The sequence below is a fragment of the Hibiscus syriacus genome, unplaced genomic scaffold (genome assembly GCF_006381635.1).
Source record: "Hibiscus syriacus cultivar Baekdansim isolate YM2019G1 unplaced genomic scaffold, ASM638163v2 tig00110387_pilon, whole genome shotgun sequence".
Classification (NCBI taxonomy): Eukaryota; Viridiplantae; Streptophyta; class Magnoliopsida; order Malvales; family Malvaceae; genus Hibiscus; species Hibiscus syriacus.
Genome location: NW_024062717.1, coordinates 1,340,098 through 1,356,000, shown reverse-complemented (window position 1 = coordinate 1,356,000; position 15,903 = coordinate 1,340,098). Strand labels below are relative to the sequence as shown.

Below are 15,903 nucleotides of genomic sequence, written 5' to 3'. Positions count from 1 at the left end.
TTATCTTAGAAGATAATGATACCAACTCATTGCCCACTTGTTGTAAATAGTGTAGAGCTCTCATCTTGGCCATTGATGTATTTTAATCCCAACCGTTCATTGTAGGGGACTCCAACTATAAAAGGAGGCTCACCCCCTTCATTTATACACCTCAAGTTGAGAAATACAAACTAGTATTCACTCTCAAATCTTAGCTCGCCCATCTCTTTATTTTCCACAATTCCTTTGGGTTAGCAACTTTCTAAGCATTCTTGCTTTGTGAAGGTTCGGGTCACTTAGCCGGTTTTCGACCAAGAAAACGTCTAAGGCCGCACAAGCTTGCTAGCAGCAGTCTAGCCCCGTGACACCATGCATGAAAGAGACACCAACCATGAACCAAGTTCTATGTCACAAGAAGTTCAAATGTCACATAAAATAAGTAACCTAATTTTCCGTACCGAATATAAGATTGCAAGTCTCCGAAATTTATGGCCACCGGAAACAAATCAGAGGAACAATTAAGAGAAGACAACAAAAAATGAACTGCATAAATGTTCCTCCCAGTAAAATATCTTCCTTCATGCTTTTATTCTTTCTTTTTCCCCTTAGCAAATTTGATTTGATTCATTAATAGAAGAAATATAAGACTTATTAAAAACCTCCCTAATCCTATTAGGAGATAAAGAGTATACCACATCACATACGGAAAAGACAATAAAACAAGTACAACAAAACATATTCAGCAAAACAATGCAGCCCCATACCTGACCGATAACAAACCATATCTAAACCAGAAGAAGCGATTAACCCCTTTAATTCTCTTGAAATCTGCTTTGAGCACGAATTCTCAAATTGCTACTTCGGAAGCTTCCTTAACGGCCTCAACCCACCCTTCTTGGTTTATTCATATATCAATGAATTTGAAAGGCCTTGGTCCCCAATCCACCGTCTCCTCTTACGACAAAATATATTGAAAAAAACAAAGCAGTTGAGCACCTCGAAACAGATTCATGCTTTAATTCTTATGCATAACAAGCAGTTGACCACCTCAAAATATATTTTAAAAAAAAGCAAGGGAACTGAAACAATGTCTCACATGAATCATGCCAGGATGGTCACAAACATTATTTCCAGGCCCTGGTGTTCCCTCCTCCATTGCCCAACCATCCTCAGGAGTCTTCTGTGCAGTGGAAACCATTTCCTGGAAATTTCAGTCGTCTCTAAGAGTGCTTCAAAAGTTAGCATGGCAGCACCATCTTATGATACATAGCATGCAACTTTACCGATAGGAAATTTCAGTCGGAAATGATAGTTTGGTCCTGAAAGCTGAGTAGAATAGAATGTGAGAATTAGGAGAGCCTGCAGCAAAAAAAACAAAGAAAAGAAACAATTGTGAGTAAATGCTCAAAATTGCAAAACTTGGGTGCGCCTGTATAATAATAAAAAATATCAAGTACGCACAACTTTGAGAGCTCGAAACCCACATCGAGAAAGACAGTAAAGAGGAGAGGTTAGCTAAACGAATAAAGAATAAGCATGGGAGAACCTTGAAACATACTTACCTGGACGGGGTCGATGGGTGATCGGTAAGACTCATGGCCTATGCTTGTGGCTTTCATTGTACTTGGAAGGTGCACCTGTCTAAGGTCTCCTCAAGTGGGAGAGACTACGTCATTATTTGTGGTAGTGAGGGCCTGCGTTCGCGCGGCCCCTTCCTCAATTCTAGTTAAAAGTATCTGTTGTCTAATAACTAAGTTTTACTTGTGTTGTGCATTAATGTTCCACTATTCATGGATGTGTGAACTTAACTTGCATTGAGCCCAAGATGATTTGTTTTAGGAGCCTGGTGGGAGCGGTGTAATTAAAGGTTGTGTTGCTGAAATTGTCATTCCTTCATTTGGCAAATCCTTCACATTTTGGTAGCATCTACCAAGGGAAATATCATTTAACTCTTTCTCTTCAGTCTAGAAATAGTTATATGACTATGAGATGCAACATGAAACTGCTAAAAATCATTGTAAAGATAAATCAAACTACTATAACATATTAACATTCACTTAACGTTTTCCTAACATCCCACCACTCAAAATAAGAAATGGGTCTCCTCTTCCATGCTCTGCATAGGCAGCTCCATGCATGAAGGTTGTTTTTTAGATGCTGCATAGAGTTGATGTTGATATTCCAGAAGGCAAATGGGAAAATGCTTCAAGCTTCCATGATATATTGATCTTTAACACAAGGTTAATTCGAATTGATAGGACTAGTTTTCTCCAATATGATTCATTCATTCCAGTCTATGTTTTAGTTTTGTTGCAACTTTCATGGCCAACTATAACAAAATTGATTGAAACGAAACGTAATACAAGTTCAATACAACATAAGAAAGCTCATCAATATCTTAGATGCATTTCATTGCTGTGAGCTTGAAACTTAAAAACTATAGGTTGAAGCTTAGGTATCACATTTATGCGTTTAGTTAATTCTGAAACTTATGTCTGAGACAATATTTGATTTTGGAATTTTCCTTTTTATTTTTGCAACCGATAATGGCACTGATTTACGGATTGACCAGACTGGTTGCTTTTACATAGTTAACAAATTGGACTAGCTTTGATGTAGTATAATATTAGATGTTATCCCATGATTTTTATGATCAAATCACTTGTTCTACAGTCTATTCTTGCAGTTGCTTGCTGCCCTTATGAGTTCAAAGATCAAATTTTAGACTAATTATGGTTGTGAGGCATGTGAGAGCTGAGTAAGGGCGCATATGCCAATTTGGAACTAACTTGCACCACAGTTTTTAGTCAAAGCAATTGTTACATAGACTAAACTTGTTATTGCTCACATGTAGGAGAACTTTTCTTAATTAGAGAAATCACAACCCCAAGATAAAAGATAACAAATATTGTTTTTTATTGTTATTAAATAAATCAACTGAATTAAAGTTCAAATAAATTTGATTTATTTCTCATTCCAATTCCCATTCAATCTTTAAATCAATGATGAAGTCTTCAAACATATCCTAAGCCTCACATATGCAGTGATCTCTTTTAGAAGAAAAATGCTCCTGTGTTTCGATAACTTGAATCAGTGCATCGCTTAATTTGGTTACACCATGAATAATCTCCCAACAACATCAAGAAAATCTGAAAACTATATGGTAAAGATACTTGGAACATCAACTGAGAAATTATGGATCTCATTCATCCATGGGCTTTTCTCCTTTGTTGGATTTACAATCCTCAAAACTTTCCACACTGCACTGTTACATTTGAATTTAGAACTGAATGCTATTTGTCATGTTTTGTCCCCTTTACTAATTTTACTCTTAGCTTTCGTATAAGCCAATTCATACCAAAGTGAACTGCTTGAGCTGTTGCAAAACCTGTGGCAACAAGGCTCATGGCCTAGGTTGATGGCTTTCATTGCACTCAGAAGGCGTACATGCGTAAGTAGGAGAGCCTACGTCATAATTTGTTGCAGAGGGGATCTCCGTTCGCGCCGTCCCTTTCCAATTTCTAGTTAAAAGTTTATGTTGTCTAATCATCATTCATACTCCTAAGGTTGTCACTTGTCATTCTAATTTCCCTTGGCTTGAGATTGTTCAAAATGAACCTAGATAAAGTATAACATCCCTACACCGAGTATGCTGGAGAATGAAACAATTAAAGCTTATCCTAGAAATGTAGCTATTTCAATTATATTGGGGCAGCTTAATTGCAGAGTAAAGTATCCAGTTATGATGAAATGAAACAAAAGATAAAAGCTGAAATGTGAAAAATAATTTCAAGTGGCTTACTCACTAACTGACCTTTAGTTCTAACATTGTTAATTATGATAAACCTACTTTTCCCAAACTATGAAGTTATTTTGTTTCGATCAAGCAACTCTACATATTGCATCGAATCTAGTCTTCGAAATTTTACCTCTACCTAATGGACATTGGTTTCCATTTTTCATTCTATTTTCAGTTTTAATGTAGATAAATGATTACTGTTCAGCTTTCTGAGAATTTCACAGGTTCTTAGTTCTCTTAATCTCTACAATCTCAACTTTCTCTAGGAAATCGATTAAATATATATATAGTGAAAATTTTAAGAGATCCAATATAACACAATCAAAATTAAAAAAGAGGGTAGGATTCAAATGAAATTACAATAAAGCCAAGTCCCACTATCCCACATGAAAGCAAGTTTGTAGCTTCTCCTCGTGTTTATAAAGCAAAATTTGTAAATATCAACCCTTTGAGTGGTTCCAATTACTAAAAGAATTTTATATTTTCTTTTTGTGAACCGAGTTCGAGCAACGTAATTTGTAAAGTGTGCTATTTTAGATCTAAATCTTTTAATATATATATATATATATATATATATTATGATGGTAAAATTTGTAATGTTATTTTATAAATCAAATCATCTTTAAATTTATATAATATATTTGTAGTGTTCTTTTCTTAAGAATAAATTTTGAGGAAAAGAATATGGAAGTATAAAGAAGTCCAAAATTGGTAAGAAATAATTTATAAAAAGTTGTAGTAGTAGGATCAAGTTGAAGAAAAGAATTTATAAAAAGTTGTAGTCCTCGTATCAAATTGAATAAAATAAACCTGAGACTAAATTACAAATATAAATTTCTTATCAAAAAGAGTTTTTGAATTCGTTTTCTTACTTCCTTTAAGTCTTACATGAGTTGATAACTCATTTCTTGCTTGATTGATTAGTTAAAGAAGTGAGAAAGATCTCCAAAGGCAAGACTAAAGAGAAGTTAGTGCTTGATTGAGCTAGAAAGGTTTCTAGCTGCTTTGTAGTTGTAGGTAACATACTCATAACTCATCTCTACTATTTGTAGTTCATTGTATGCTAATTTTCTTGCTTGTATGAGTGTTTGAAGCATGTTTTGATGGTATCTTACTTATGGATCGATATGATCGAATTTGACACTAGGAATGCATGAAATTGATGTAATATGAACTCATTTGGCTCCAATAAGCTTTAATAATTACCATAAGTGATGCGAGCACAATTACTATCCTTGTAAGGTTTTCGATAACTTTTATGAGATTGTTTGATCGAGACAAGTTGCTTACATTCGAGAAGCTTTAAGAAGCTCATCCAAGTTTAATCCGAGACGTTCGAAGCAAGATCAAATTATGAAAGTCTACTTCAATCTAAATGAAAAGCCTCCACTATCATACATGTTGTGATCATATGCTTCGAGGTTCAATTAATTATTTTAATCCACATTGTTATTTTAATATGTTACTACATTGGCTTGTTACATTGCAACCTAATTAGCTTAGACGCTAGAAGGTGTTTGCTTGGCTTCGGAAAGGTGCTTGGCTTTGCTTGAACTGCTTGCTTTGTTTTAGACGTATGAATTGACGTGCTTCCTTGGCTATAGACGTATGAATTGAGATGTTTACTTATGACATGCTTGCGTGTGTTCACACTATAAAAGCAACATGAACTATTATTACATGAAATTGAAGTAGCCAGCTTTGTAGTTCATGCACGAAAAAACAGAATTTTTGGAGCTTTAAATTAGTGCTGCTGGTGCCCTCCCTCATATTATCCTATGAATGAACGACAATTGGAGCATTCAAGGGTGAAGGAATTCAAAGGCCAATGGAAGGCATGCATTCACCTATGTGGACGGCACAAGCATCAACCAAAGGCCAATTCATTCATTCCTTTTCAAGTTTGAAATTTCAAGAGTGTACTCCATACTATGAAACAACTATGTCAAGCTACAATCAAGAGACTTTGAAAATAGCTACCAACCAAGCAGAGTGCTTTATACAGTTGCAATTAGACAATCAATATCATCAATTTGCACAACTTTGAGAGCTCGAACCTACATCGAGAAGACAGTAAAGAGGATAAGTTAACTATACGTATAAAGAATAAGCATGGAAGACCTTTGAAACGTACTTACCTGGACGGGGTCAATGGGTAATCAGTCAGGCCCATGGCCTAGGCTGGTGGCTTTCATTGCACTTGGAAGGTGCACCCGCCTAAGGTCTCCTCAAGCGGGTAATTAGTAAGGCCAATAGCCAAGGCTATTAGTCACAAATTAGGGCACCTACTAAGTCATTACCTAACAATGTAGACCTTAAATTGCAGTAAGAATCTCATTTTTTATTTGTTTGTATCTGATTTTGCACTGAGGGCATGCTTGGTTTCCATCTCTTCTCTCGTACTCATAGCAGGCTCGGCAGAAAGGGAAAGCACATTCATCACTGGCAACAAATGGCTCTCCATCCACTGTACTCTCAATCTCATCCTCTCAAATTCGACATATAATGAGACTACATTCAACTCCTGATCATGAAATGTGACAACAAAAAATCTAGTAGAAACTAGCGCCAATGGTGGAAGTTCTATTTCCACAGCCCTAAAATACAGTTCTGGCTGAATTTCTCAAATACTCAAGTTACTAGTAGCTAACAAGATAATTACATCAAACATGATAAGCTACCACTCACCCGAAAATATATAAATTTCAATTTCAATTTATTTTCCAAATTTTTTTATACAAGTCAAGATTCTAAAAACAAAATAGAAATGCATATACAAAGAATTTTATTTTCTTCATTCAGAGTCATTTGATTGAAGTCCATTTTGATTGGACTGTATTTTCTCATCCAATACACTCCCAAAACCATGTCACTCCTCCCATGTTTAGCACTCTAAAGTTATATTCAAATTGGTAGCCTTGTATCTTCCAATTCAGTTGTTTCCTTGTAGCAGTGCCATACAATTTCTCTCCATTTGCTACTGTTATGGCTTATGGTTTGTTGGAGACAATCTTTACTCCTTCGGCCCACCCAACTGTCAAAAAGATGTGGGTGCTTCCACTCTCCATCAGGATACTAAGGGGTTTTCCCTTAGTCAAACCCAAGATTTTTAGGGTACTATGACCTACAATTCCAGTTAGTGCATTGATGGAGATTTCCAACCCTTCCTCCACTACAGGCCCCATTCCATTGTTTTCACCCTTATCCATGTCCACTATCACCGCATCCATTCCTTCTTGTTCTTCCTTCTCTTCCATCAGATTCAGCTGTCTGAATTTGCATTGATATCCCGGGTCAAACTTATCTCCACATTTGAAACATAGTTTGTTGGCCGTCTTGTAATCCAATAAAGACTGCTTGGTAGTGTTCTGAGTCTAAGTTATTGTTATAGGAGGTAAGTTTGAAGTATATGTTTTGTACTGTTAGTTTTGATTAGAGAACACATAAGTTCTGGGTGATGCCATGTATTTTCTGGCTTCTAACTCTAAGGAGATCTCATTCAGTTTGGCTTTCCAATAAGTTGCAGTCAAGGATTAAGGTTGATGTACCTTAACCCCATTCCTTATATCCTCCTTAAAGCCACTAACAAAAATTGATACAAAGTAAAATTCTTTCAAGTAGGGATCGTGATGTAGCATACAGGGTTTCAACTCCCATCTTTCCTGGTGCTCCTCCACTAACGTTGTTTTGAACCAACTTGTTAAACTCCTCAATGATGTCAATATAGGTTTTGTCACAAAACCTATGACAAATCCGCAGCAAATTCCTTCCGATTAGCCTTATGCTTTTGCATAATGTATCCATCAAATCATATCTCTGGTTTCCCTATAAGATACATAACTGCCATTTTTAGCTTTTGCTCCCCAGGAATGGAGAAAAGTGAAAAGTACTTTTGACATTTTCTTTATCCAACCTCTGTGGTTATTGCCCTCAAAAACTTGCAATTCAATTTTTGGTCTCAAGGTATAGACTCTTGAATTGTTCTGAAATGTATTAAAGGTACTACCTCCATACGTAGGTTTTCTTCCTTGACACTGATCTCAAATATCTCATCCTCTATTTTAGTTTGTTGCTTTGGTGGGCAGTTTGTTTTTTGAAAAGGTTTTAGGGTAGGTTTAGGTGCCATTATTCCTGGTTCGGTTGGACTGTAAGAGTATCTCTAATGCTAATCAATAATAGTCACCTGTGTAGGAAGCTTTCTTTGCTAGGTAAGGGAGGAGGAGTTACCTTCTTCCTTTGGTTGTTCCTGCTCTTATGCTTTGCCATTTAGCAACTTCAGTAATCTCTCAATTGTAGATTGATTTTATTCAAATTTAGACCCTATATTATTTATCTTATCCTCCATGATCTTTTGTTGTTGCTCCATTTTACTTTCCATTTCTTCTATCTGCCTTTGAATGGTAGCAATGCTTGTACTTTCTGCCATTAATTGTGTTTTCTTTTGTCTTCCCAGTTTGCTAAAATGGATGTCGAACCGGCTCTGATTACCAATTAGTCACAGACTCAGCCGTGAACAAGAGAGAAATAAGAAAAAGACTTAAGAATGAAGAAGATTGAAGAATTCAGAGGATCATGTGTGATGAATAAATCAAGTCACCACAACCACCACGAGGAACTGCAAATTAGTGGAACAAACGAGCCAAAATATTCATGATAAAGATGCATCTAAATCTTTGAAGTCAATAAATTGAAATTTTTAACAAAACAAAAGAATACATACTATTCATTAAGTGGGCTTCTAAATCACTATGTCGTTTAGGCAACCTGGCAAGCTTTGAACCCTGCCAAAGGAAACTGAGCTATTTACCAAATGATTTTAAAATTTAAAATGTAAACAAAAAACTTAAGGGCAAGCTCACATAAAATTTCAATACTATACCTCTCGGAAATGATAGTTTGGTCCTGGAAGCTGAGTAAAATAGAATGTGATAATTCAGAGAGTCTGCAGCAAAAAAAAAACAAAGAACAAAGAAAAGAAACAGTTGTGAGTAAAATATGAGGAAATGCTTAAAATAGAAAAACTTACCAACATTCACTATTCAACTTGAGCAATAAGTTCAGGTTTTATTAGACAAATTACTGATGAAAATGGTAATCCTAAAACTTGGGTGCACATGAATAATAATAGAATTAAGCACAACTTTGAGAGCTCTAAACCCACATCGAGAAAGACAGTAAAGAGGAGAGGATAGCCAAACGAATATAGAATAAGCATGGGAGAACCTTGAACGGGGTCGATGGGTGATCAGCAAGACTCATGGCCTAGGCTGGTGGCTTTCACTGCACTTAGAAGGTGCACCTGCCTAAGGTCTCCTCAAGTGGGAGAGCCTAGGTCATTATTTCTGGCAGCGGGGGCCTGCGTTCGCGCGGCCCATTCCTCAATTATAGTTAAAAGTATCTGTTGTCTAATAACTAAGTTTTACTTGTGTTGTGCATTAATGTTCCAATATTCCTGGATTTTTTAACTCAACTTACATTGAGCCCAAGATGATTTGTTTTAGGAGCCTGGTGGGGGCAGTGTTATTAAAGGTTTCCTTCATTTGGCAAATCCTTCACATTTTGGTAGCATCTACCAAGGGAAATTTATTAATTTTTCATATATATTTTTATAATTTCTTATACAATCACTAGATATGGAGGTTAGGCTTTGTGACCAACAGCTACAAGTGGCCTAATTTTTTTGTTGCTTCAACACTACAAAAGCGATAAGAAATTTATCTGTTGCATCGTCCTTTATCATTTAGTAGTGTATATTTGAAGACTAATGATCAATGGTTAGAGTTTGGAGCCAAAATCTTTTTCCACTAGGACTTTTTAGTATGGGCAAATAGCTAAATATAGTGTCGAGCTTTTTCTTTTGCACATCTTCGAGAGCTCGATTGATTCTCTGTTTACAACTCGAGACCCACATCGAGAAGACAGTAAAGAAGAGGTTAGCTAGACATATAAAGAATAAGCATGGGAGAACCTTAAAGCATATTTACCTGGACAGGGTCGAGGGGTGATCTGGGGGGTCCTAGGCTGGTGGCTTTCATTGCACTTTGAAGGTGCACCAGCCTAAAGCCTCCTCAAGTGGGAGAGGTCTTTATTCGTGGCAGTTAATTCTCGCTAACTAGTGACTGTGGAGTTGAAGTTTATTGAAACAGAAGATAAGCCAAAGTGGTAATAGCAATGTTTGTTGATTCAACCTCTAAAGATCTAGCTCCCGTTACACCCGGATCATATTGAAAATTATTTCCATTACAGACCCAGTATTATTCAAGGGACTAAGACATCTTTGGTGCTCTGAATTATTTCACTTTAGTGCTCTGCTTGTCTGAGAGAAAATTGAACATTTTGATGCTAAGAAATCTTTCTCATTGCCCACAATTTACTTGTCAGCAAGTAATGTTACTGGCAAAGTAATACATATTTGGCATTCACAAGTGACAACACTCGGTTCATCGAAGCTTTGTTTCTGCTGATACACCACTACGCTGAAGGAGAAGAAGAGAAAAACATATCGATACGTAAGGTACCAAAATCATTCTTTTTTTAAATTGATGATCGAAATCATACAGACTGAAAACATAAAGACCACCCATATAGTTTACCCTGTAAGAAATGTTAATCTAAAGCTAATTGACGTTTCAAAATATGACTGGCAAACACAAAATGAGGCAGTATCAAGAGACAAACAATTTTAATGATAAACTATGCAAATAGTTTCTTATGATTTCGGTTGATTTTGGTCATCAATTTAAAAATTAAGGAGAAATAGTCCTTAATTTTATTGATTCATTCAATTTCAATTTCAATTTTAGTCATTCAACCATGTTAGAGACTTGAACAAAAGGGGATTAACGGAAATTAATAGCAAATAAATTCAAATCGAACGAACCGATAATGTGAGGGATCATTTACCTTATATTTTAAATTAGTGATCAAAATCAGTTATACCCTAAACAAAAGGGACTATTCACATAGTTTACCGCAATTTTATTCCTACACAATATGATAGTAGAAGGGACTGTATCAACAGAAATATTGCACAAGCTCTAAATTGATGTTCAGACAAAACTTTTTCCCGGCGTATCCGAGGGCAGAAGAAGAGAAAACACGCGCAAATAATTCATATTACATAATGCTCTAACATCTCTCCTTCACTCTCAGGATCTTGTTCAAATTTTTCTCCGGCGGCTCTAATTTGTCTAGGTAATTTATAGGGTTCCTTTCATTCGAATTATAGTTTGCTGCTCTTCGCTTTAATTTAGTTCTCTTTTCTGGATTTGGGGTTTAGGGCTTTAAATATATTTGGATAGTTTGATTTTTGCGGTATGATGATATTGTAAAAAGGGTTTTTTGCTGTTTAGGGGTTTCTCATTCCGTGGCTATGAAGTGGGAACTTTTAATTTAGTTCTCATTTAGTATTTGTTTGTTTATTTTTAAAGTTGTTAATATTTCGGTTCATGTTCGTTTATTTATTTTTGAAGGTTTTGTGTTCGTTTATTTATAGTTTGCAAACGTATTCATTTTGGGAATGGTTCACGAACAGGATCTATTCATTTACACCTCTAGCTCTAGCTATAATGACTTGCATTTTTTTATGATTTAAAAGCATAAGGTGAAAAATGTGATAATCTTTGGGCACTTGACCTAGGGATGTATGCAAATTTTTATTTTATGGTGAATTTAGAAAATTTTAAGAGAGGGCAAAAATGGATTATCGTTAGAAAATATAAAAAAACTATTTAAAATATATGATAATTTGAAACTTTCAGTGGGACAACTGTTCCCTCGGTCTATCTCTTACCGGAGCCTTATATCCTATTGGCCTCTAAAGTACACAGGATGGTTATGGATTTTAAAGGTTGAATCCAATGGCATATGTAGAAATGCGTATTATTGTCTTCTAACGGTAAGGTTTTATGCTTTAAGATTGTCGTGTTAATAGATTGGTTCATATACTTTGACCAGTAAAATTGGTTTCCTTGCTTGAGTTCTATTGCTTCCTTGTACCATACCCTTTGATTATTACACTAACATTCAAGAATGACATCCCATTGCCAGCCTCACACATCTTCACCAGCCAGGCCCTTTTCTCCACGAAAAAGGATCCCGAAAGTCCCAAAGGGGGAGAAGATTCATTGCTACCTGCTGTGTTTGAGATGGAACAAGATTTTTTTGAAACAGAGAAGAAAAGGAAGCGAGATGTACCCATAGACTCTATTTTGCAGTGGAGCCAATGGCAACTCCTAGATTCTATTCTTCCTACAGGTGGGTTTGCTCATTCCTTTGGTCTCGAGGCAGCAATTCAGTCACGTTTAGTCTCCAGCCCTGATGATCTCAAAACGTTCATCATTCATTTGTTGGAGAACACCGGTAGTTTGTTCCTCCCATTCGTTTACTCCACAACTACAAACCCTAGTTTAGAGAACTGGCAGGAGCTTGACAGGATCCTCGATGCGACTTTAACCAATGAAGTGGGTCGAAAAGCATCGGTTTCGCAAGGATCTTCTCTCATGCGAGTGGCCGTCTCTGTTTTTACTGAAGTCCCTTCACTTAAATCCATGAGGGATGTTTCCATTGCTTCTCCCGGGGTTGTTTCTTTCCACCATGCTCCGATCTTTGGGCTCATCTGTGGACTTCTAGGGATGGATAGTGGAACCAGTCAAAGAGCTTACATGTTTATGAATATGAGAGATGTCATTTCAGCTGCGACGAGGTTGAATTTGGTTGGACCTATGCTGCAGCATCGGATTGCTCCTCTTGCTGAAGATCTGTTCAAGAAATGGATGGACCGTCCGGTAGAGGATGCTTGCCAAACCGCTCCTCTGCTTGATACTATCCAGGGATGCCATAGCTACTTGTTTTCCAGGTTGTTCTGTTCTTAACATTGTACCTTTGGGTGTAAAATTCTGAGTTTCTGTGAAATAAAAGTGACAGATTAATCAACTCCACCATTATCAATGTTCACGAGAACTTGCTTTTAGCATCAATTGACAATCCCAGGGTACACCAAGCACAATATGCAATTGTGGGATATTTGTCCACATTGAGCAGCCTTATATGGAATAGTATGTGGATCTACAACTGACCAACAAAAATGGGAATCGACTTGACCAACAAACAATAAGAATAACATTTACCATTAAATTTAAAGAACTTTGGGAGCTCGAAATAGCATATCAAGGCCTAATAAAAACCTGCAATTTTAGTAAGCTCTCGCTAGCACTGGTAGTACTGCTACTTTTCTGGTTTGGCTGCCGCGAACATTTGCAATCCACAAGTTTTGTCAACCTTATATCTTTTTCTATAATCTCCATGCTATTCATGACATATCATCTAAAATAATAATGTTATATATATCATGTCATCTAAAACGATAATATAATTAAGAACGACTCAAGATTCTAAATTAAGGGTAAATTTCTAAAATTTTAAGAGTAAATAAATTTATAAAATTTCAATAGATAAAAACAAATTTATAATAGAAAATACATAGAAAAAAATATAAAATAAATGGTAATTTAAAATTTTTAGGGGACGACTGTTCCTGCTCACTCCTCCATTGATCCATCCCTGGATGTGACATATATCATATCATTCAAAGTAATAATGTAAAATGTACTATACACATGTCCAAGATCTTAATTCAAGAGGGATAAAGTATAACTTCTTCTAGAAGTAAGGAGGCAATCTATAATTATCTCATAAATATTTAAACTTTATATATATATTAAATATAAAAAAATTGTAAAGTTGGGAGGCCAGGCCACAACCACTCCCATGTATCTAATAGATATGTCCCTGACTATGTTACCCAAAATGATAATATGAAATGTGACACATTATTCAAGGTGATGATAATGCGTCTAACATATTAATAATTACTTATATGCAAAAAAATCACGTCAACAACATATGTTAATTATTAGTCATCCTATAATAGAATTGAGTATTTAATCGAGTTGAGTAGAGTAATTTTTTTTTGAGTTAGTCAAGTTGACAAGACTTATTTTATAACTTAAATTTTATTTAAATTTTCTCAAATTAAGTTAAGTTGTTTGAGTTTTATCTAAATTTAATTATAAATATCTATAATGTTATGATACTAATAAATTTTAATTTAAACGATTTTTTATAATAATATTTGCCAATGCTCTCTTTGCAGAATAAGCTTTTGCCCTAGACAAAGCGTCGGTTCGAGTCCTCTAGAACACCGATAAAATAATACATTGTATGGTATTATTCTATAGGTAAGGTTGTCGATGAGCCATCATCGTCGGGTGAAGGGTGAGACTGTCGATAATGAAAGTGCGGTGGTATTATAATTTGGGATTTAGGTTATGGGTGTAAATTTTAAAGGTATAATTTAAGATCTTTAAATCTATTTTAAAGGAGTTGTTATTTCTTGAAGTTCTAGGTTAGAGCACCAGAAATACCAGAGATACAAGTGTTAAATGTTAAACGACTGAAAATTATCTTTGAACAAATACTACTTTATATTTACATCATATTATAAAAATGTAATTTATTTTTATTAAAATCACGTGTGATATTATCATAAAACAATATTAATAAAATGTGACATGTCATAATAATAAAATTTAATTATTAAATTTGTAATTCACCTTTGCAAGTTTTAAGTTGGTCTTTCTTTTTTGTGTTTTTCTTTTTTGCTGAGGTTACCAGTCAATTTTTGCTGAGGTGACACGTTAACTCTGATAAAACAACACCCTTAGCTCCTCCTCCTCCTCCTCCTCGGCTCAGAGATTGTTTGCAAAACTAACAGGGATTCAAACTGGTCTAATCGAGGACAAGCTGGGATGGACCATGGCCATAGATTAACCCCCTATTTAATATGTTTGGTTCTCTTAACTTACAATCAATAAAATTTTGTGTACTTTCAGACACAAGGTGAAAACCAGTGCCCTGTGTTAAAGATCAGATCAGTAACAGTAAAGCAAGGAGGAAACCAAAGCGAGAACCAAAACATCGCCTAAAATAATGGCTATTAAAGCCAGTAGGCTTATTTTGGCTGTATTATGCTGATGTCGAGAGTTTGGAGTTTTGTTGGGGTTTTCAGTCACCGGAAATGAGCTTGGGGATAAAGCTATAACAGTTGGGTTTCGACCTGGCATTACCAACGACGCTAATGCACTATTGGATCCAGGTTTTGTCGGGTTACTCTCAATGCTTTTACATTTCTCCAATGGAGCTCCGCAAAGAGCTGCATTTTGAACCAAAGGCTGTAACTAGGAAACTCAATAGAGACTGGGGTATTTCACCTAAAGGCTAAAGCTTGTTACCATGTGAATTCAGCCAAGAGGCCTTGGTTTGCGGGCACAACCTATTGTTGGAAGACTTAGAAAGCAATGTTTATCCATTGTATGTGCTGCTGCTAAAATAGATGTAGTGAAACTGATAAAAACTTGTGTGGATTTTGGTTATGAACGTGTGTTCACTTTACGCATGCTCAACTAGACTTTTAACGATGTTTATATCCAAGAGCTTCCAACTTACCACCATTACTATTAGCTGACCACCTGCATTAGACAAGGAAGAGCGAACTGCATTAAAGGCAACAAAAATAAAGTAGTCCAAGCTCCGGTAACACAAAGCAAAATACCTTACTAACTATGGTAAGAAATGCTTGAAACAGCTTACCTACCATAGCGTGCCAAAAGATTAGTTCGATGATATGCAATGGTAAGATTAAATTCGAGAAAAGTAAAGCCACGATCAGCTCCCGCAGGAAGCCATTTCTTCACATCACCGGAGACACGTCTCAGAGTGCAAAACAAAGACACATACATGTTTCTGTTTAGGGAATCACCAACAAACCCTACACCGTTGAATATTGATTAAGGGAAAGTGATAAAGCACAACATGATCTCAACGTCCAGTACAACACATCTAAAGTTTATTTCATTTATATATCAGAACCCTAGTTGCTTCAATTAACTCCTAAAATATACTAACAAGCAACTCAATTATGTTGATACTTTCACTAATTGAGAGAGAGAAGAAAAGTACCAATATTAGTATCTCTGTAAGTGTGAAGAAACTGGAGCGGATCGAACGGAGGAAGATGACAGTTGCGAGGTTTTCATAGCCACTGTGCAAGAAGAAGAAGAAGAAGA

At 35.8% G+C, this 15,903-nt stretch overlaps 1 protein-coding gene, 1 long non-coding RNA gene, 3 other non-coding genes and 1 pseudogene across 5 annotated transcripts; 5 read left to right on the top strand and 1 right to left on the bottom strand.

Moving 5' to 3' along the window:
• The first annotated feature begins 1,533 nt into the window (after positions 1–1,533).
• On the top strand, positions 1,534–1,694 carry LOC120122832. The gene has a single exon (XR_005516127.1). It is a non-coding gene; the product is annotated as a U1 spliceosomal RNA (small nuclear RNA).
• Positions 1,695–5,908: 4,214 nt separating this feature from the next.
• LOC120122819 lies at positions 5,909–6,078 on the top strand. Its single transcript, XR_005516118.1, has one exon. It is a non-coding gene; the product is annotated as a U1 spliceosomal RNA (small nuclear RNA).
• Positions 6,079–8,998: 2,920 nt separating this feature from the next.
• On the top strand, positions 8,999–9,154 carry LOC120122817. The gene has a single exon (XR_005516116.1). It is a non-coding gene; the product is annotated as a U1 spliceosomal RNA (small nuclear RNA).
• A 600-nt stretch (positions 9,155–9,754) lies between these two features.
• LOC120122820 lies at positions 9,755–9,904 on the top strand (annotated as a pseudogene).
• A 1,884-nt stretch (positions 9,905–11,788) lies between these two features.
• LOC120122629 (urease accessory protein F-like) lies at positions 11,789–12,701 on the top strand. Its single transcript, XM_039141754.1, has one exon. The coding sequence runs from the start codon at positions 11,926–11,928 to the stop codon at positions 12,649–12,651; it is 726 nt and encodes a 241-aa protein (XP_038997685.1). The 5' UTR covers positions 11,789–11,925; the 3' UTR covers positions 12,652–12,701.
• A 1,698-nt stretch (positions 12,702–14,399) lies between these two features.
• LOC120122670 lies at positions 14,400–15,872 on the bottom strand. The gene is made up of 3 exons (XR_005516099.1): positions 15,797–15,872; positions 15,428–15,605; positions 14,400–15,306 (listed from the first exon to the last, which is right to left on the bottom strand). It is a non-coding gene; the product is annotated as an uncharacterized LOC120122670 (long non-coding RNA).
• Positions 15,873–15,903: the final 31 nt, after the last annotated feature.

Bases quoted from the DNA above. Each gene is read 5' to 3' on its own strand.
- LOC120122629 (XM_039141754.1), top strand. From the start codon at position 11,926: ATGGAACAAGATTTTTTTGAAACAGAGAAGAAAAGGAAGCGAGATGTA.